General features: G+C 35.8%; 1 protein-coding gene across 2 annotated transcripts in view; it reads right to left on the bottom strand.

Moving 5' to 3' along the window:
* The window catches only part of cwc27 (CWC27 spliceosome associated cyclophilin), a 300,868-nt gene that overhangs the window by 224,728 nt on the left and 53,602 nt on the right, over nucleotides 1-22,538 (bottom strand). For both annotated transcript variants that reach the window (XM_051929698.1, XM_028805469.2), the window contains exons 5-8: nucleotides 18,082-18,180; nucleotides 13,071-13,174; nucleotides 6,379-6,448; nucleotides 4,103-4,182 (exon numbers count right to left, since the gene is read on the bottom strand). In XM_051929698.1, coding sequence (XP_051785658.1) covers nucleotides 4,103-4,182; nucleotides 6,379-6,448; nucleotides 13,071-13,174; nucleotides 18,082-18,180 — 353 coding nt within the window. The remainder of the gene's footprint in view (nucleotides 1-4,102; nucleotides 4,183-6,378; nucleotides 6,449-13,070; nucleotides 13,175-18,081; nucleotides 18,181-22,538) is intronic.

Here is a 22,538-nt window from a genome sequence, read left to right as displayed (position 1 = left end):
TTTAGTCTGGATTTGAATGTCAAGACAGACAGTCTTCATTAATTGACTCAGGTAGACAGTCCCACTGAGTTTGAGTCATACATGTTGTAAGCAGTATTTCTTGAGATTACTGTTTTGTTTGGAATCATTATATTTATTTTTTCATTATTACATGTTATGGTATTATTTTCATTTAATGTTTGTGACATCACATTGCTACCATTTTCTTTTCATGGGCATTGTCAATATTAACAATGTATGTTAAAAAGAGCAGTTGCCCCATTGCTGAAACTTGAGGGACACAATTTTAACAATACGTAATACAGAAAAAATTCATTGCATTAAAATAATTTTGCCTCTGATGTTTAACAAAAGTTGGCCTCTATTTACACACTACACACTAAATTCTAATTTCTTTTAATTTAATACCTAATCATTTATGTGGGACTTTATCAAAAGCTGTCTGAAAAATCAAGATAAACAATATCAAATTCTCATCTATGCCATTGTTGCTTCCTCATAGAATTCCAACATATTAGTGAAAATGTCCCATGTAAAAATACATATTGGGTGCTCAATAATATACCTGTTCTTGCCATGTGATCCTCAGATCTTCTTAATAATTGCTTCCACTAATTTACCTGTAACTTTGCTGGCCAATAGTTATTTAGATCATTCCAATCACTTTTTTTATATACAGTAATCGGAGAACATGTTAGTTTACAATCATTAGAAATTTCCCTAATGTGCAGTGATTTTTGAAAGACATGAATCAATGATTTATATCTGTACACACTAACCTCATTAGGCATTCCTAGATAAAATGTTACCTGAGCCCAGTTTGAGTTGAATTCAGCCTTTATAATCTAAGCAGTACTTCACTCTCTAAAACTTCCAAATCACTACATACCTCTTTAATAGTCCCTATGATTGCTGTGAGATCTTCAACCTCTTCAAATATGAAAATGTCAGAAAAATGCAAATGTACAGTATTATTTGCTATTGGCATATTTTAGTTTGCCAATAATGCTTTTAATTGCACTTCATTTACTTTCTGGCTACTCTTTTCCTACTAAAATACTACAAAAATCACTTTTGCTCCTCTTTTTTCTTTTTGGCAATATTTTTTAGCATTCCTAAAATAGTTTTAAGAGTTAGGCCTTGAGTGATCACTATAGTTATTTTGTGTACGTTAAGGCTATGTCAAATTACGCAACTCTTCCAGCAACTTTCAGTTTAAGCCTTCATTTACTTAATCTTAATGATCAGAGGCAGATGGTTTCATGCTCCCATGAAGTTGGTCACCTAATGTGACATACCCGGTAACTCACACCAATTAGGCTGTGACTCTTTCCAATAAAGTAAAACTAGTTTGATTTTGTCTTTAGTTGTAAGGAGAGACTATGCGTGCATTACAGCTGATAACCAATGAATGCTCATTGGAAAGTATGCATTTAATATAGTAACGTGGAATAAGGAGTATGGTTTTTTTGAACCTTACAAACAGAAGAGAAGCTAATATACCTGATGTCTACTGTTTTACATGCCATGACAGAATGAAAAAAAGAAAAGGACTGAGATTGTGTTTGAACTCTCTGTAGCCATTAACCTTCATACAGTGCTGGCTATGGCAGGCAGCACGTTATTGGCTGTCAGAAAAAAGGGCGAGCATGACTATGCTAGAAGGTTAGCATGCAGTCAGTAAATGGGCAGTGACTTTCAGTCATCTAAATTGACTTGGCCCAGCGATGAAAGCTTCTATTCAACTGTGTCCAACAAATCTGACATAACCCGTGACTAGACATTGCATAATGTGACATCTACTTTATGCAACTGTTTTTTGAAAGTAGAAAGTCACATCTAAGTAAATTGCAGAGATTAAAACTTTAACAGTTGTATGTGCCTAAATAACTGATATTTTTTAAAAGCATGTGGAGCAGTGAGTATTATGCTCCGCAGAACAGTAACACTGGTGATTTCAGTGCTTCCATGCAGACTGAGAAATACATCTCTGGTTTGCTCAGAGCCAATAGGTGTCAAACCTAAGAAAAAAGTGTGCTTGTTTTTCCCCAATTGTCCGTACTAGATCAGAAGATTAGGAAAGCTATAAATGCACTACATCACTGTAAAAACTTTAAGATATTACTGAGCATTCAGACTAATAATGTATTTTAATGACTGAACAATGTTCATATTCTAACAAGTTCATGAGCTGTGAGTAAAAAAATTACAAAAACACAGGTCCAATATCAGGTAAAAAAAACTTCAAACCTTTAGAGCTTACAGAGGTATACCAAGGACTGCAGACTCATTTATAAAACTTTGAGCATGAAAATATTTGCAAAGCGAAAAAACAGGAAAATGTGTATTCCAAAAACAATCAGATTTATAAAACCTGATTTATGCAGATTTCAATGCAATATACCCTTTATAAATAACAATCACCTTATAAATGTACGTACACGAACACGCCTTGAGCACTGCCCTGAAATATATGGAGCATGCTAATTAACTTTATACATATTCAATCACAATGTTGCAGATCGTCATTGGCTAGTTGAGCAGCCTCCCACCTGATGCATCAAGACACCGCCACCTGCATTCAAGAGTATCTGGCTGCGTTCCACAACTGAGAACACAAGATAATGTGCCACATTTTACCACCCCTCCACTGTGTTCTGGGGGTCAGGGAATGGCGTAAAGCACCAGCGTTTGAGCAGGTAACCACTATAACCTGGCACATGATTGCTGTTAAAATAAATAGTATTTGCCATATGAAAAACTAAGGATTCATTCTGTTACTTAATGCCAGCCACCATATACAGCACCATCATATCTGTCAAAGCTACTCTGCCTCAGAATGAATGAATCAGAAGTTGACCCTGGCCACTGAACCAAAACTTTTGTCAGTCACATCTTGGCATTACAGATCACTTGTGCATTAATGGTATACTGCTGCTCCTGGCTAGCCACCATTATTGAAACAGTAGTGCAGTAAATTCCATTGGTTTTGTTAGGAGAACTATACACTGCTACAAAATTGTCATTTTATGTTGGCAAAAATATATTATGCTTTATGTATATGCACCCACACTAAATGAAAACTGGATGCACTCCTCACTGGTCAGTTATTAGCTTCCAGTACAGCAGGCATGAAGGAGCAAAGTTTAGCCGAGATATTCCTGACAAGTTGGCCTCTTACAGAAAAGGTAATAACAGGAGGCCCGTACAAACTAACAAAAAAAAACAAAAAAGTTGTTTAGTGTAAATATATTGGCTCTCTTAAAAGGTAAATAAAATAAAGTTTGTACACTTTTCAGGTGTAATATGTTTGTTACATCAACACACATTTTAATAATGGCTTAGTGATATAATTATTACACATGATTTAGCTGGTTTGGCTTCATTGCCCTACTTGGTCAAGGGTGTGGTTTCTCCCAATTTCTCTAAATTGTTGAATGAGCATGGGTCAGAGTTGCCATAAACATTCGCAAGTTGTCTAATCAAGTTTTCTTTTATAAATTCTGACATTTGCCATGGAAGTTGTATATATGTATTTTGAGCCTCCTTTTGTGCATATACAAGCTTTATAATGTACAGTATGGATAATGCATTTCTTATTCACATTTTAATAATTTTGGAAATCTGTAAAGAAAAGGTAGTGTTTGTTATTGATAAAGAAAATTCTGTGCACACTACTCAGCTTTATACCAAGGCTTAACTGACACAGAAAATGGAAGGATAAAGACACAAATCCATACAAATTTACTCTTAAGGTACAAATGATATTGTACTATAACTTCAGCATAAATAGAGGCGAAACAGATCTGCTTAAACACATCTTTGTGGACTGAATTCTCTATTAATAAACAAGCTTGTACTTTTTAACCAAAACAGTTTTAAATCAATCTAATCTAATCATTATCAGTCTAAATACAAAATCTTGTAAATTATGTACAAAACATGTAGTTAACACAAGATAGACACATTTACTATAGGACACAGTTCACAATACTATGCAGGGAACTCTTTTAAAGAAAACCTTGGAGAAACAGGACTAGCTTTTAAAAATAATGCATTCTTTAAATGCTTCAAAAGAAAAAAGAACACTGATGAAGTATACCTCCGAACAGCAGGAACTGAGCTTAGCCTTGGATCATCCTTTAACAAATCGTGACTGCTTTTGCTCTTCCCTTTCAGACCCTACAAAAAGAAATTTATATTATATTTGAAAGGAAAGAGAAAGTATTTCTTCTGGATTTGATTAAACATTAACCATTTTCCACATGTTTCAAAGGGTGTTTATGGCTATTGAACCATGCTACAAGTATGAGAGAAGTCTATTGAATGATACAAAGTACTGTATATACAGTGGAATCAGAAAGTATTGAGACCCCTTCATGTTCTGCATCCTTTATTATGTTGTTGATTTAATTTTAAATGAATAAATTTGACATTTTCCCTAACAATCCACACTCAATTACCCATAATAACAAAGTGAAAACATGTTTTCACAATGGCTTGAAAATGTATTATAAGCATCATTTTAAATTTGCATGTCTGGAAGTGGAGTGTTGGAGTGGTGATGGCCATAGTTTTAATTATAGTAGATGCAAAGTAAATGTGTTTATTTATATCAACTACAAGCAAAGAGCATTATTAGAAACTTTTCAAAGCTTCTTCCAAGCATCAATTGATATAATATGATAACAATATATCTTGGTGCAATTACTTAAACTTCTAGCTGTTTGAATAACAAATAGGAACGCAATCTTTCATATGACACAATATCACAACATTTGTGCCATAGCTCATTAGGCATTCAACTTACTAACTAAAATGTAGCTTGGTAGGAGAAAAATACTGCAAGCCAATAAGCTTTAACAAAATCAAAAAAATGACAATGTGTTTAAAGTTCAGTAGAATTAAAGTTACATAAATATGTTACAATGCGTTTATCCCAGACAAATTGTGATTTTTAAGGGAACAACCATGTAGTGGCTTACAATTTAACATTGTAACTCTATATACGTTGATCTGTAATCAAGCCTGAATTAACACCACTTTCAAAGAAGAAGAGTTTACTGTATTATGAAAAGTGCATTTTTACTGAGTTTTGGTATTTTTAATATGACAGCAATTGAAGAATTTCTTAAAAAACAAAAAAACGTCACTAAACCTATTTAGCATGGCAGAATAAAAGGTATATTAAGTAGCCACTGATCATACATAAAAAAGCCTGAGTCTGTGTGGCATTTAAGGGAATGATAAGCATTTAGTATTTTGGAGCTGCAGCAGCCTGATTCCAGATTACATTTAAAGAGAAACATTAAGTCTTCTATTTTAGACTCATCATTATCTAAAGCTGTTTTCTACTAGGGTACACCAGAGAGTAGCAAAATATAGACACAGTAAAGCTCAGCACATTATTAGTATAAGAGACTTATTCTCTTTAGAATCTTCTTCACAGACCTCACTCCAATAATAAACCATAATAATACAATAAAGCACAATAAACCAATAATTCTGCATCCTTGTCCACCTCCGTGGGAACAAATAAATAAATAAAACAAACGTATGCTGAACTTGTATCCTGCATCTGTCTGTGTTGGGTGTGGTTAGTAACAGCACCCTCTGCAGGCCACAGTATATATCCCCATCTCACCCGGGAAGCCTTTTCTGCTCCTACATAGTTATAACTCATTTCAGTCTCCAGCAGCTATACCGTGACATCTTAAGGGACAAACTCTATGACCCGAAATTTAGCTATTCTGCTTCAGAACAGACACACGTTTGAAAACAACGGGCTTAATGCCCCTGTGAAACAAACCTATTCAGGTATGGAGATTTAAAATGGAATGAAAGAAAATATGCAGATGAGCTACCACACTTCACGTATTCCAGGAAGGAAATGTAAGATTTATCAGAAAAAGATGGAGTTTCAGTCTTTTTAGTAGTAGGGTGTTGTACTGTGTTAGCCATAATGGATGCAATGAGAACAGCAAACAGTAAATAAAGAAAATATTTTAAAAGAAGTGTTCCAAATTATAACATGTACAGAGTACATTACATTGAAATTCTTACTTACATGTGCTATGACTTGTGAATATGAGGAAAGCTGATGCAGAATAGAAATCCAAAAAATAGTTTTTCCAAAACAGGGTAAAAGAGTACACAAAGGAAGGTGGCTTACAAGTAAGTTTTATAAGATATGTTAAGAAAATTACTTTCTACATGGGATTATTAGAAATACAAATTTAAAGAATTTACTTAGGAACACATCTAAGAACAGCAGTGGTTGCAATTAAAATCTTTTTTGATGTGTTGTTATATTTTTTATTTTAAAGTTCTGTAAACTGTATTCAACAGAGTAATGTAAATATTGAAATTTTTTTTTACCTGACTTATCTTATTGACTTCTTCTTCTTCCTCTTCAGCCTCTTCACCAAAGGAAAGTAAACTAAAGTTCCTAAAACATAATAAAGCTATTTTTTACATAATTAACAAAAAAGATGCTGTGGCATAAACAGGCACATATTAACTTAAAATATTTCAATACCCCTTATCTTAACTATTCAGTTATTGAAACTATACACTCAAAGACAACAGAAAGTTCACATATTAATATACCAGTCAAAAAAAGGAATCTCACTTTGTTCTTTTCAAATCATAGCAGTTAATATCATGGTCTAAACAAATTAATTTAATTACAATTTTATAAAAACAATCAGTAAACATAAAACCATAAACATTAATAAACCAAGGTGCAATTAACACTAGAATTACCAGAGCCTACAAAAAAACTCGAAGATTCGGCCCACCTTAAATCCGTTCGCACCTCTCCATCAGCGTCCTTTGTCCTATAAATGTGCCGATAAAGACAAGCAGCAAGCAGCCTACTATTCCACCCCCCACAGCTGCAGAATGTGCACAAAGTTCTCCCAGCTCATGCCTTGATTGATTATCTGGGAGTGAAGTGCTAGAGTTTTAGAGTGGAAATAACAGATCATTATTTGGAACACATGCATTTCATGTGTGTTCCGTTTCTACAATAATCTGTGTAAACACATTGATAAAACAGAAACGTTTTTTCATATTTTAGTAGTAAATGACAAAATGTATCATGATCGTGACTGAGAGAATAAAAATGAAAATAAATCGGTAACTTTCACAAATACTATAAATGTACAACGTCTGTTACGGATGCAAACCAAATGTATGTGTGTACTGCATAATATTAACAATAAGAGCTACACTACTGAAAACGACAAATACAGGAGGCAGTTGGGATTGAACCGGGGACTCACCAGTGTTTACCTGTATCAGTGAGCTGAATGACTCTCGGAGACGCAAACGCACCCGCCGCCGACGTGGAAGAAGAGCTGGTATTGCTGTTAAACAACGGCGACTCAAGTCCCAGAGCTTGGTTTCCCGATGCCTGCGAGTTGCCTACGACCCATCTTCTCCTGCACAGGAATCCATTCCTGGTTCATGGGCGCTGGATACCGGATTTAATTTCTCCATTTCAAGGCGGCATCACTTTTCCTCGGTGTGCTCTCGGGGAGTAAACGCTCCTAATCTTCGCACGCTCACCCGTGCTCATCCTGCAGCGAGCTCTTCTACTTCTATCAAGGCTGCTCTCTTGAACGCGAGATCAGTGTCTAATAAAACTTTTATTCTGCAAAACATTATTATCTCAAATAATCTGGATTTCTTTTTCATCACTGAGACCCGGATTGTAAATGGTGACTCTTCATGTTTTACTGACTTGGTACCATCAGTTTATTCATTTTTAAACTCTCCCCGTCTGACTCGTCGTGGAGGGGGCATTGCCACTGTTTTTAAAAGCATGTTCTTGTGTTGGAGCCTTACAAAGGGTCCGTTTAGTAGCTTCGAACTGCAACTTTTCGAAGTGTGTAGCTCCCCTTCTTTGTTGTTTGCTGTGGTTTATAGACCTTCTGTAATTAATGATATATTCATTTCTGAATTCTCTGATCTCCTGGCTGATATCACCCTCTCCCATGACAAAGTACTTATTGTTGGTGATTTTAACATTCACGTTTGTTGTCAATCGAAACCTTTGGTTAATGACTTTTTATCACTATGGGAATCATTTGATTATATCCAGCATATTAATATGCCAACTCACTCTCTCGGTCACATCCTTGATCTCATTCTTACACGTGATATTTCAGTTAATGATATTGATTTATGCAATGTTTCTTTTACAGATCACTTTTCTATAATGATGGATTTGAGTATTACTGTAGATGTCCCTACTACTAATTGTGCTTCACACTGCTCTCGCTTTTTAAATTCTTCTATTACAGTGGTGTGAAAAACTATTTGCCCCCTTCCTGATTTCTTATTCTTTTGCATGTTTGTCACGCAAAATGTTTCTGATCATCAAACACATTTAACCATTAGTCAAATATAACACAAGTAAACACAAAATGCAGTTTGTAAATGGTGGTTTTTATTATTTAGGGAGAAAAAAAAATCCAAACCTACATGGCCCTGTGTGAAAAAGTAATTGCCCCCTGAACCTAATAACTGGTTGGGCCACCCTTAGCAGCAATAACTGCAATCAAGCGTTTGCGATAACTTGCAATGAGTCTTTTACAGCGCTCTGGAGGAATTTTGGCCCACTCATCTTTGCAAAATTGTTGTAATTCAGCTTTATTTGAGGGTTTTCTAGCATGAACCGCCTTTTTAAGGTCATGCCATAACATCTCAATTGGATTCAGGTCAGGACTTTGACTAGGCCACTCCAAAGTCTTCATTTTGTTTTTCTTCAGCCATTCAGAGGTGGATTTGCTGGTGTGTTTTGGGTCATTGTCCTGTTGCAGCACCCAAGATCGCTTCAGCTCGAGTTGACGAACAGATGGCCGGACATTCTCCTTCAGGATTTTTTGGTAGACAGTAGAATTCATGGTTCCATCTATCACAGCAAGCCTTCCAGGTCCTGAAGCAGCAAAACAACCCCAGACCATCACACTACCACCACCATATTTTACTGTTGGTATGATGTTCTTTTTCTGAAATGCTGTGTTCCTTTTACGCCAGATGTAATGGGACATTTGCCTTCCAAAAAGTTCAACTTTTGTCTCATCAGTCCACAAGGTATTTTCCCAAAAGTCTTGGCAAACATTGAGATGTTTCTTAGCAAAATTGAGACGAGCCCTAATGTTCTTTTTGCTTAACAGTGGTTTGCGTCTTGGACATCTGCCATGCAGGCCGTTTTTGCCCAGTCTCTTTCTTAAGGTTGGAGTCGTGAACACTGACCTAAATTGAGGCAAGTGAGGCCTGCAGTTCTTTAGACGTTGTCCTGGGGTCTTTTGTGACCTCTCGGATGAGTCGTCTCTGCGCTCTTGGGGTAATTTTGGTCGGCCGGCCACTCCTGGGAAGGTTCACCACTGTTCCATGTTTTTGCCATTTGTGGATAATGGCTCTCACTGTGGTTCGCTGGAGTCCCAATGCTTTAGAAATGGCTTTATAACCTTTACCAGACTGAGAGATCTCAATTACTTCTGTTCTCATTTGTTCCTGAATTTCTTTGGATCTTGGCATGATGTCTAGCTTTTGAGGTGCATTTGGTCTACTTCTCTGTGTCAGGCAGCTCCTATTTAAGTGATTCCTTGATTGAAACAGGTGTGGCAGTAATCAGGCCTGGGGGTGGCTACGGAAATTGAACTCAGGTGTGATACACCACAGTTAGGTTATTTTTTTAACAAGGGGGCAATTACTTTTTCACACAGGGCCATGTAGGTTTGGATTTTTTTTCTCCCTAAATAATAAAAACCATCATTTAAAAACTGCATTTTGTGTTTACTTGTGTTATATTTGACTAATGGTTAAATGTGTTTGATGATCAGAAACATTTTGTGTGACAAACATGCAAAAGAATAAGAAATCAGGAAGGGGGCAAATAGTTTTTCACACCACTGTATATCCGATTTTAAAACCATATTATCTAGTCTTGATGTGCATGTCCAATATGACTGTATCGATGATTCTGTCTTAGAATGTAATTCTTCTTGTAAAACGGTATTAGACTCAATTGCTCCACTCAAGACACGCTGTAATAAGGGAAGACCTGCTCCCTGGCTAAATGAAACTACGTGATCGCTGCAGCGCGCCTGTCAAACTGCGGAACGGTGTTGGAAAAAAGATGGTCTGATTGTTTCTAAACAGAATTTTAGGACTTCTCTATTCAAATTCCAGGTTGCAGTTAAGAAATCTAAACATGATTTCTTTGCTGATTTAGTTTCCCATCATTCTAAGAATCCTAGGGTCTTATTTAATTCAATTAATGTGGCCATTAACCCTGATTCTGTGATGGGATTAAATAGCACTGTTCTTTCACGTGAGCAGTTTCTTTCATTCTTTGTCAGTAAAATTGATAAAATTTGCTGTGGTATTGTTCCAACTGACTATGAACTTCCTACTGTTAATCATGGTATTGTATTTGAATCTTTTGATCCTGTCTCACTTTCATAGCTAAAAAGAACTATTGACACCCTTAAACCAGCCCCCAGTCCTCTGGATATTGTACCACCACACCTCTTAGTGGAAGCCTTTGATGTTTTGGGCCCATCTTTGCTCTTTTTCATCTACTGCTCCTCTTAAATGTGGTGTTCCTCAGGGATCCATTTTGGGTCCTATCTTATTCTCTATATACCTACACCCTATTGGAGCTATTTTTAGGAAATTTAACATTTCTTTTCACTGTTATGCTGATGATACACAGGTTTATATTCCCATCTGCAACTCTGCAATAAATCAACTGCACAACTGTCTTTCTGAACTAAATCCTGGATGGCTAATAATTTTCTTGATCTGATTCAAAACAAAACGGAGGTGCTTATAGTGGGTCCATCAGCTAAAGCCCAAATTGGTCTTGGACTTCTGGGATCTTGCTCTTGTCTTTTGCAAACCTCAAGTCCGCAATCTAGCTGTTATCTTTGACAGTAACCTCTCTTTTGAGAAACAAGTTAATTCTGTAGTCAAGACTTGCTTTTTCCAGCTTCGTCTATTAGGTAAGATCAAGCCATTTTTATCTTCTATGGATCTTGAGAAAGCTACTCATGCTTTTATCTTTTCTTGCATTGATTACTGCAACTCGCTGTATTCTAGGATTAGCAAATCCCTGATACACAGGTTACAGTAGGTTCAGAATGCTGCCGCTTTGTTTCTGGTTGAGGCAAGAAAGTATGACTCTGTTTCTCCAATATTAGCTTCTTTACACTGGCTGCCTGTCAGTTTTCGAATTGATTTTAAAATCTTGTTGCTAGTTTTTAAATCTTTACATGGGCTTGCTCCTGCCTATTTATCCGAATTATGTGTTTTACACCAGCCATCCAGAGTGCTTAGATCTTCTGGTCAGTTGTCTCTTGTTGTCCCTCGTACCAAGTGTAAAACTAAGGGGGTCAGGGCTTTTGCAGCTGCTGCTCCTTGCCTGTGGAACTCTTTACCTCATCACATAAAGGAGTCGTCTACAACTGAATTGTTTAAAACAAGATTAAAGACTCATTTCTATTCACTTGCATTCCGTGACCTTCAGTAATACTGATGGTTTCCTCATTGTGATGATGTAACATTACTTCTATTTATTATTTATTTTATTTATGTTCATTTATTTCTATTTATGTTATTCATGTTAATTGTATGTTTTTCTTTAATTCTATTATTGTAAAGCACTTTGGCCACAGCATTCCAATGTTGTTTTAAATGTGCTATATAAATAAAGTTGACATTGACTCTTGATCAGTCAGCAAATCTTACCGCTACGCCACAGAAGCTGTTGTTTTATTCTTGAACCTTTTGTGAAAGTGTTTATTTGATCATTGGACTTCGGACTTCACACATTATATAGTTTATGCTAACATTTTGTCATTTACTACTAAAATATGAAAAACGTTTCTGTTTTAACAATGTTTTTACACAGACTGTTGTAGAAACGGAACACACATGAAATGCATGTGTTTCAAATAACAATCTATTATTTCCACTCTAAAACTCCAGCACTTCACACCCAGATAATCAAATCAAGGCATGAGCTGGGAGAACTTTGTGCATGTTCTGCAGCTGTAGGGGGATGGAATAGCAGGCTGCTTGTCTTTATCAGCACATTTACAGGACAAAAGATGCTGACGGATTTAAGTTGGGCCAGATCTACGAGTTTTTTCGTAGGCTCTGGTAATTCTAGTGTTAAACGCTGTGGTGAAGAATGTTGGGGTCTGTAGGTGTGCAACATTTTAAAAAGAAACAGTGTAGCACAGGCTTTGTGTGCATGGAAACGTTGTAGCGTAGTTGTGCAGCCCCAGAGTGCTTAATTAGAAAAATGGCTAATACTGTTTGCCAGGATATTTTGCAGGAGTTCTGAAATAGCAGATTAATTGGCAACATAATGTTTCACAAAGGTAGTTTAAATTGTGTGACAAAAAAAGGAGGAAGAGATTTGGAACGTAAGCACCAGGAGTCTGTGAAATTTTAAATCTGAATTAATTTGGCTTCTTCATAAAAAATTGTGGTCGATACAATGATAAATTATAAAATAGCAAATGTCACAAGCCTGTCCAAGAGATTTTCTGACAAAGGTGATATGATTTTGTAACATCTAATAAAACCATACTCCACCTCACAAATGCTCCAAGATTAGTAAGATCAAATACATATTATGATGCCTAATTGGCAAAAGCTTGCTAGGAAGGAAATGGTACCATAGTTCAGGGACCAAAAGGCCTCACAAGTGAAGGATATAACCTGACAGAGAAAGAGAGAGACAGAGACAACGATTTGGCTTACTGAAAGACCGGTATTGCTAGTAGTAGGTAAACCCTGCCAGTCATGGAACCTCAAATGGACATTAATGAAGGGGGATCACTAGTCACAGCCTGGGTTTAAACATATATTTTTCACAGGTCTATCACGTGAACCAATCACTGAGATTCAAAGGTATCACATTAAAATTATGTGCTAAAACATAAACAAAAGATTTTTTGGAAAAAAAAGCTTTCCTTTTTTTAAAAGTGCATTAAAATAAAATAATATTCATAAAACTTATACAGTGTTAATATAATGCATATTACTTTGTGGCCTTGGAACTGAATTTCTTTCCATCTTCTTTTTCTTTTTCTTTATTGCTCTTTTTCATTTCCCGAGGAACAATATCATCAAATGGATTGTATAATACCTATAAATATTTCAAGAAGGAAATTTAATTTTTCTAAATAACAAAAAAACTATAAACAATGCAACAAATTAAATAAGTCAGTATAGTCAGTCAGTTATAAAATTGTATTACTATTACAAAGATATAATAGCATTTTCTGAATTTTAAATAAATAAATTAGTACATAAATGGATAAAACAGTCAGACATATATATGACAATGAATTTTAATTTTCAGTGTCAGAAACCAGTTGTGCTTTAACCTAACACCATGATATGGAAATTACTGACTTGTTAAATAAATTTGATATTTGATAACATTTGATTACACTTCTTTAATAAAAGAATAATTATAGCGATTCAGTCCAGATATTCAAACATTTTCAAAGTTAATTATGCAGTGAGCAAAACAAAAATATACATAAAAATTGAATAATTAATTATTCAGCAAAGGAAATAACTTTACTTTTTCTACCAAAAGTAACAAAGAAAAAATAATAAATATTTATTTATAATAAATAAATAATAACTACTTATACCACCACAACAACTAATAATAATAAAAATACCAGTATAAACAATAAAATGCCAATTAACTTTTCTGTAACTGAAATATGTTTTTACATTGCAGCAAACACAAATAGTTGGACAAACATATAAATCCAAATTATTGCGTTATTATACACTTTGCCAGACTCCATTACAACAGTTGCAATAAATTAATTAGTAAAATATTATGGTTATATAAAAAAGCAGTGAAGAATTGGAGAATGCAGGCACAATAAAACAAAAGTAATGTAAAAAGTGTCATCGTGAAAATTATTTTTTACTTCATGTATTATGCTGCTTTCCACTTGAACTGGGAAGTTGGAATTGATGAGTTCCTGGCTGGAGTTTTCAACTGGAACACTGCCACAAATCGGATTTCCTACTCGGAAACACTGGACTGGTCTGTCAAGTTTGCTTGACTTCAGATTAAAACGTTAATCCAAAATGGCAACATATACCACAAACTTTAGTGAAAGCTGTAGTATTATACTGTTAATTAGAACTTCTGACTAATTTTGTCTGATTAAAGTAGTCATACACACGATACTGCCCAACTTCTATCTGTGGACATGTTGCTAAGGTGTTTGGATGCACAAAATACTGTGTACTGTGTTTTTATGAAATGGTATTTATTCAGAAAAAGCCAACACAGCAAAACTTTTCCTGGAGGTGTCCATATAAGTTTTCCGAATGTTTTACCAGAATGTGGTCAACTCAGGTGTGACGTTATTACCAGCTCCGACATCAGACTTTCAAGATAAATGGAACACAGCATTATTTTATGGGTTGCTTTGCTTTTCACTAATAATAAAGAAGTTGTCAGCCCTGTGTGCACACAACCTTAGAGTTCTGTTTTTTCTTTGCTAACATTTAAAGCAAAGTTAAAGTTTTCTAATATTTAAAGTAAAAACATATATAAACAATATATTATGCGTGCCAAGAAATGATTTATTTTTACATTCACTCAAGCTACATTACACTATTGGAGCTTTTCCATTACTAGGATGCTGATTAGACGGGTCAATATTGAGAACAAATAACAAAGAGCCCATTGAAAAAACCTGTTTAGCAGAGAATGCAATGGAGGTGAAAAATGCATCAATGGAAACTGAAAGGAAACGCCACACCACTTCAGCATAATAGAAAACTATAAATAAGGAAGAAGTAGAAATATGGTAATTTTCACTGAGGTCATGAAAGTCCCAAGTCCCAGCCCGCCAAAAATGAACCTAATGCTCTGGCACACTGCAGAGACTATAGCGGGGTGTCCACCTATATTTAAATTATGAGTCATATACTGTGAATAGAGGATAGCTTGGGCAATTAACAACACATGTTTTTCCAGCAGCTGTTACATGAGAATTGAACAAGACAGGAGCAGACCCAAATTGCATTTTGCGAACTTAATTTTGAAATTAGCAAAAGAGAATTCTATTCAATTTTATGGAGCTGCTATGACCTCCTCAAGGGGAAGCCTGGCAGGAGATACTGATAGGCTGAAACAGGTTCTGGTACGAAAAATAATGAATATGCAATGACACAGTCGCAAATCAGGAACAGAAACACTACACCTTAATAGTCAAAAAACATATTTTAACACATTTATAACTTAGTGATTGGCATGGCAATGATTAAGGTTCAGTGTTCATTTTGACATTGGTCATCAAGTTTAAACAGAAACAGCCAAATGTGACAATGAGAAAAGTCACCTCTTTACTGTCACATCATTAACAAGGCAGATACTTGAAATGCAAGAAACAAGGACTATGAGAGGAAACAATATTAATCTGCATTGCTGATGTAAAGGAAGGATGGTAGACTTACAGGCAAGGAATATTAGTATGTAGCCTGACATCTCTATTCACCAGTTTCAATGGTTGAACATATCAAATGATCTGTATCCTATTTCAGTAAAGTGAAGATAACTACCAAATTTACATTGGGTTTAAATAGGATCTGGAAATGGCAGATAATTTAAACATTTATATTAGGTTTGTGGAGAGTGGCAGAAAAAAGGTTGAAAGGGTAAGCAGATTCCAAAATGCTCAATAGAGTATAGCGAATAGACAGCTGGGACCAGTGATTTAAAGAGTTTACAGTATATCTCCCAAAGCTTTCTTCAGTACAGACAGAATCAGCAAATAATTTGAAGATATTTAACCATAACAGAATATCATTTATATAGTAAGGCATAGAATTTAGGGACTTGCAATGCAAAATTAGACTTAACATCATGAAATTTGTTGATTTTAATTGAATCCTTAAATAAATTCCTAGTTTTAAGTTTCATCATAGAAAACAGAAGCAAAAGATTTATTTAACTGGAGTTGTCCAAAACAAATACTAATGACCACAAGTGAAATGAATCACAAACACATCGTGAAGCATTTTGAGAGAATTAAGCTATAAATTCACTACAGTACTCTGTGTTTTACAGCTATGATAAAAAATAACAGGTTTTGGTTGGTCAAGGTCTTTTATTTTCCTTATTTATAAAATGAGATAAGTGAAACACAAACACGATTGTAAAGCCTCTAATGAAACCCTTAATGGCCTGCCACGTGAAAACAACATCATCCACTTTGTGAAAATTAAATTAAATACACTTTTAAACTTTTTTCTTGAAGTGTTCAAGTACTATACATCAGCTACCAGCATAGTATTCAGGCACCACCTGGTGGCATGATTTAGTTGTTGCAAAAGCCACAAGTTTAAAATAAAGCCTTTGCAATTCCAGAAACCAAAAGAAACAAGGCTAGTATATTATCTTAGGGGTGAATACATATAAGAACATCAGTTCAAGACAGAGCTCTATAAGGATAAGAATAAAATTTTTAAAAATCTTATCACCCAAATTCAAGTTGCTGCAAAATTTGCAAAGGACAAAAGAACAGGAGGAGGAGCGATAAATTAAAGGCAAAGGTGAACATATAGTGATACTCTGATCGATTGGCAACAGATCTAAATCAGCCAATTTTCACTACAAAAGTATCAATCGGTGATGGGTAAATTGGCAGATCGCAAAAAATTATATTCTCAGTATCTTCAAGAGTAGAAAAATACATGAAAACAAACACAATTTCAATCATCTAGTGTGTCACCAATCACACAAGATATTTTAAATTTGACCTCTTTAGTATCAGACCATCATATTTATGAGAAGCAGGTGAAAAGCCTACACAACACAAAGGTGCTTCCTAATGGATTGTACAATATTGACAAGTACTACCTTCAACAGTACAATATCCTCCTTTGAATGGTAGATAAAGGCAAATCATGACAAACTAAAATCTTGAATGTTCACTGAGAGAACTTAGAACAACCATAATTCAGAATAAATGCAAGAATACAAATAGTAAGAGATGGACTACAGCAGTCAATATCTTATTTACACCCACACTAGGAGGAGATGTCCCTACCTTCAACCTTCTGATAAGAAACACAGATCTCTACCTCTAACTTATAAGACAAACCACAAGCACTAAAAGAACAAACCTCTTCACCCACCTCTAAGATACTGGCATTAAATGTAATAAACAACCAGGAGCTTCCCCAGTCCCACACCATCATCTTTCTTCTCCACAACCAGAATGCCAGAACAGGACTAAGAATAAAACTTGTATGGAATAAGAAATTAATAGCCACTTGGTGTTGTGAATGCTGCATTTATTACTGAACACCATTTAGCACTAAAAACTGCCAGGCTAGTGAAATTCTGCTCAGTTACAGTAAGTAAACCAAACTTCAAATTCTAAACGAGACTTCTTGTGTTGGTACATAAGAATTGAATCTTTAATATTTTATTAACAATTCTTTGCAAAAGCCTAATATGTGTAAAACTAATAACCTATTTGAATAATTGTCTAAGCTGAAGAAATTAATTTCAAGTCCAAATCAACTGGATTTATTCAGCCATCAATTCTTGATGTAACAAATGAGCTAATCCTCTTTTAAGATGCAGCATATTAACAAACCACCTTAATTTTGTAAAATTTCTAAACTGGAGAAAGCAGGTCTTAGATAGTGTTCCTCTCGTAATACTAATTATAGAATATTACAAATAATACCCAAGACGTGAAGTATGGGCTTTATTTTTTATAAATAAAAAATAAACTATAGTCCAATAGTGCACACTGCAGACAAATGTTTTAAAAAATATTGTTTAAATATTTATGTACAATGTGCATTATAAAATTAATTAGACTGACTGAAAACTTTCAAAGACCCATAACTGATGTGTTAAACAACCAAAGACCAAATGCTTCCAAGGGTGCAAAATCTAATATGTAATATGTGAAATATTTTTCTATTAAATTCACTTTAATATCAGTACAGATCTCATATTAACAAAAATTAATTTCAATTGCCACTCCTGCTTACCTCTGTAGAACGTATTTTGTGAGGGTTGAGGGGCCTTTCATCTTTATCAGTTTCCACATCTGCTAATCTCAACAAATTGTAAACTGTATCCCCAGTGACCTTTAAAAATCAACAGCAAAATTTAAATATATTATATATGTAAATATAGTACCAACTTCAATTTAAGCCATAAGAGTAGAGATTGTTATCAATATATTAACTAATTATGAAATTTGTGAAAGAATGAGTAATACCACACATTCCTGCAAATCTCACATTCATATTTACATACTAGCAATACTACATTTCTAACAATAGATTCAAATCTCTGTGAAGAATCAGATAAATTAGTGCAGCAGATGGATAGTAATGTAAATATATACAGTATTGTGCAATAACAGCAATCTTAGTAATGTAAAAATATACTTTATAACATTGTGCAATAACAACAATCTAACCATTTGTTTATTACCAAACTACTTAATCCAGTTAAGTGTCATTAGGACTAAACTCTTGTCAATTTTCGGCACAAGCCAGGAAGCCATCATGGATTAGGCACCAATCATCCACAGAACACTTGAATGAGTTTTTACATTAGTAATAATTTCTCATGCATTGTTTCCCACTTTGGGCATCATTTTGTAATAATTAAAACAGCTTAATGTTATGTTTGTAATGTTTTCAATCTGTGTTGTTTATTGGGGGCTTGGCACTATATTGTGGATGTCTACAGGCCATGACCATGTTGTTTACAGATTGCAATACCTGTTGCTGGTCATATTTTGAGTCATCATTCTCTGCCTATAATAAATGATGACATGCTTATCCTGCTGCCAAGTTTCTGGAAAAAAAAACAAAACAAATTGTGGTGGAAGTTGTTATTTCTTTACTTATGACTAAAGGTACTGTTCATACCTTTGCTTGTTATTAAACTTTGACCCTGGTTCATTTATTGGCCTTGGGTATTTTGTTTTTAGCATCTTTCAGTTTTATTTTGTTCGGTTCGTCCACGTCCTTTGGTAGACTATACCTTTTTTCCTTCCCTTTTTCTTGACAGTACAGTTACTGACCATTAAAACTATTTCTTCTGCCTTCTCCTTTGTGGCGGTACAGATACTCACATGAAGCTAATTTAAAGCAGTAAACACGTAAACTCCAAATACATAGTGCATGAGCTGATATTCAAACTAAGAACTCTGCAGCCATGGGGCAAAAATCTACCCACTGTCCTACTGTGCCACTTATTAGCAAAAAATAATGTTTATATACCATGCCATCTTCTCAGGTTAACTTCAAGAACTGAGGTCCACTTTAATCATATGCTGTTTCAATGGTTTACTAAAGGAATATGGGGCTAGAATTCAGCCTGAAAGCCTTTATTTCAAACCTTCCATTAAGATCAAGGAGATGATGTGTTTTCTGTTTGCAAAAGGACAGATTTGGTATGGAAAAACATACAGAATGGTCAAATGCAGTTTATAAAATGCATTCCATTATAAAGAAAATTAAATATTATAGAAAAATTAAAGTTCTGATTTCCCAGGTCAAACATCATTTCATAAAAATCAAAACACTCAAAATGTGGCACTAAACAGATGCCACATATGTCTGCAAGAGATTTTATATTTTACAGTATAATTTACTGATAACATAATTTTAGTATTAAATATAAATATTTAGTAATGTTTTCTTTTGTTAAATCAATAGTACAGATTGTACTCATGACATCTTAAAGTCAAGTAAATAAAGCACAATGATAATCTACATACTGTAATATACTATATGAGTCCTATGTTGGTATTTCATTAACAATATAAACAAATGTGTAATGTGACAAAGTATAGATTGGTGACTGACATTTATACAATGTTACCACCATTCCTCTGGTGTAGTATGTTTTCATCATTACTAAGGTTGCTCATTCCAGCCCCATATAAGTAACGTGACACAAATGTAAGTTCTGTTTCCGTTTTTAGTATTAGATTCTTCTTCAGGCCTTTTTTCCTGCCTTTATTAGAAATATGGAAGCTAAGAACCTATTATCTAATTTTTTTCCTGCCTTTATTAGAAATATGGAAGCTAAGATAACCTAAGAAGTCAAATATGACATTATCCCTGGATTACATCAAAACATTATTGTTAACACTAGAATCCCTGAGTCAACGTAAAAACTTGCAATCCCAGACCACCTTAAATTTCTTCAAACCTCTCCATTAGCGTCTTTTGTTTTGTAAATGTGTCGATCAGCACAAGCAGCCTGCTATTCCATTCCCCTACAGCCACAGCTTGCTGCCACACAAAAAGTTTGCCCAGTTCAAGACTCTTTATCTACATGTGAGGTGCCTGGAATTGCATAGGGTAAATAATATATTGTTATTTGGACCACATGCATTCCATGTGTGTTCCGTGTCTACAACGATCTATGTAAATGTAGGATGACAGGAAATGCAAGGCAAGAAATGTTAAACACATACGTAAAACAGAAACTTTTTTCATATTATAGTACTAATGACAAAATTTTGACATGTGTGAAGACTGAAATCCAAATATCAAATAAACATTTTCACAAAAGGTACACGTATAACAAAACATGTTCACTTTTATCCAAGAATATGACTGAAGGGTACGACGCTGACACAACCGCTTGAGTGGTGCAGCAGTAAGAACTGCTGACTCATAATCAAGTGGTCGCAGGTTTGATTCTGGGTGCTTTCTAGAATTACCGTTTTGAGTAGTGAGCTGCTCGCATTGTTACTATTATACAGTAAAAACATACATTTGATTCGAGTCTGTAACATCCATCCATCCATTCTCTTCTGCTTATCCGAGGTCGGGTCGCGGGGGTAGCAGCTTGAGCAGAGATGCCCAGACTTCCCTCTCCCTGGCCACATCTTCTAGCTCTTCCGGGAGAATCCCGATGCGTTCCCAGGCCAGCCGGGAGACATAGTCCCTCCAGCGTCTCCTGGGTCTTCCCCGGGGCCTCCTCCCGGTTGGACGTGCCCGGAACACCTCACCAGGGAGGCGTCCAGAAGGCATCCTGATCAGATGCCCGAGCCACCTCATCTGACTGCTCTTGATGCGGAGGAGCAGCGGCTCTACTCTGAGCCCCTCCCAGATGACTGAGCTTCTCACCCTATCTTTAAGGGAGAGCCCAGACACCCTGCGGAGGAAACTCATTTCAGCCGCTTGTATTCGCGATCTCGTTCTTTCGGTCACTACCCATAGCTCATGACCATAGGTGAGGGTAGGAACATAGATCGACCGGTAAATTGAGAGCTTTGCCTTATGGCTCAGCTCCTTTTTCACCACGACAGACCGATGCAGAGCCTGCATCACTGCGGACGCCGCACCAATCCGCCTGTCGATCTCACGCTCCATTCTCCCCTCACTCGTGAACAAGACCCCAAGATCCTTGAACTCCTCCACTTGGGGCAGGATCTCACTCCCAACCCTGAGAGGGCACTCCACCCTTTTCCGGCTGAGGACCATGGTCTCGGATTTGGAGGTGCTGATTCCCATCCCAGCCGCTTCACACTCAGCTGCGAACCGATCCAGAGAGAGCTGAAGATCACCGCCTGATGAAGCAAACAGGACAACATCATCTGCAGAAAGCAGTGACCCAATCCTGAGTCCACCAAACCGGACCCCCTCAACACCCTGGCTGTGCCTAGAAATTCTGTCCATAAAAGTTATGAACAGAATCGGTGACAAAGGGCAGCCCTGGCGGAGTCCAACTCTCACTGGAAACGGGTTCGTAACGAGTCTGTAACAGCCGGGATAAATTTATGGCACTTATAAAAGTTGGCATTTTCTTCTTTTTTAATTCAGTTTTATTCTCTCAGTCACATTCATGTTCCCCCTGATCTGACACTGCTGTTTTCAGACATGCTATAATAGAAGTGAACTCAGATGAGGATGAGGATTCTACATCGGAAAAAAAGTGCAGAAGCCCTCCCCACAAGAACCATCCACTCACACATAAGAACAACGCAGCTGCACCAGGTGTAAAGGCGAAAGATGGCACAGTTTGGAAGCAGCATGAGGTCGGGTGTCATCCTGCCAGTGAATCTGACACAAGCGTGTCCTCCAACAAAACAGCAGGGCTTACAGAGTTCACCAAGGTATCGTGCAAAATCCTGTTTGTGATTATGTTTTGCGATAGTTTTTATATGCAAAACATTTATATGTTACTTATATAAAAGCCAGATCGAATGTTATTTACCTTGATTTATTTACTTATCTTCCTACAGCGTAAAGTCTGCAGAGCTTCCTGTGTTTGATCAACATGGGCATGCTGATAAAGTATTCTGGCTTCAGGGATTCTAGTGTTAAGTCTGTACATTTCCTGAACTGATACAAGATCAGTGACCTTTTGTAGCTCCCCAAAAAACATTTCCTATGAAAAGCTAATGCTCAGTTCAAATATGAATGTAAGACTGACACCTATTCATATTATTTAGTTTAGTTTATTGTAAACA

Source organism: Erpetoichthys calabaricus, chromosome 7 (genome assembly GCF_900747795.2).
Source record: "Erpetoichthys calabaricus chromosome 7, fErpCal1.3, whole genome shotgun sequence".
NCBI classification, from domain to species: domain Eukaryota; kingdom Metazoa; phylum Chordata; class Cladistia; order Polypteriformes; family Polypteridae; genus Erpetoichthys; species Erpetoichthys calabaricus.
This window is presented reverse-complemented; position numbering and strand designations above follow the sequence as displayed.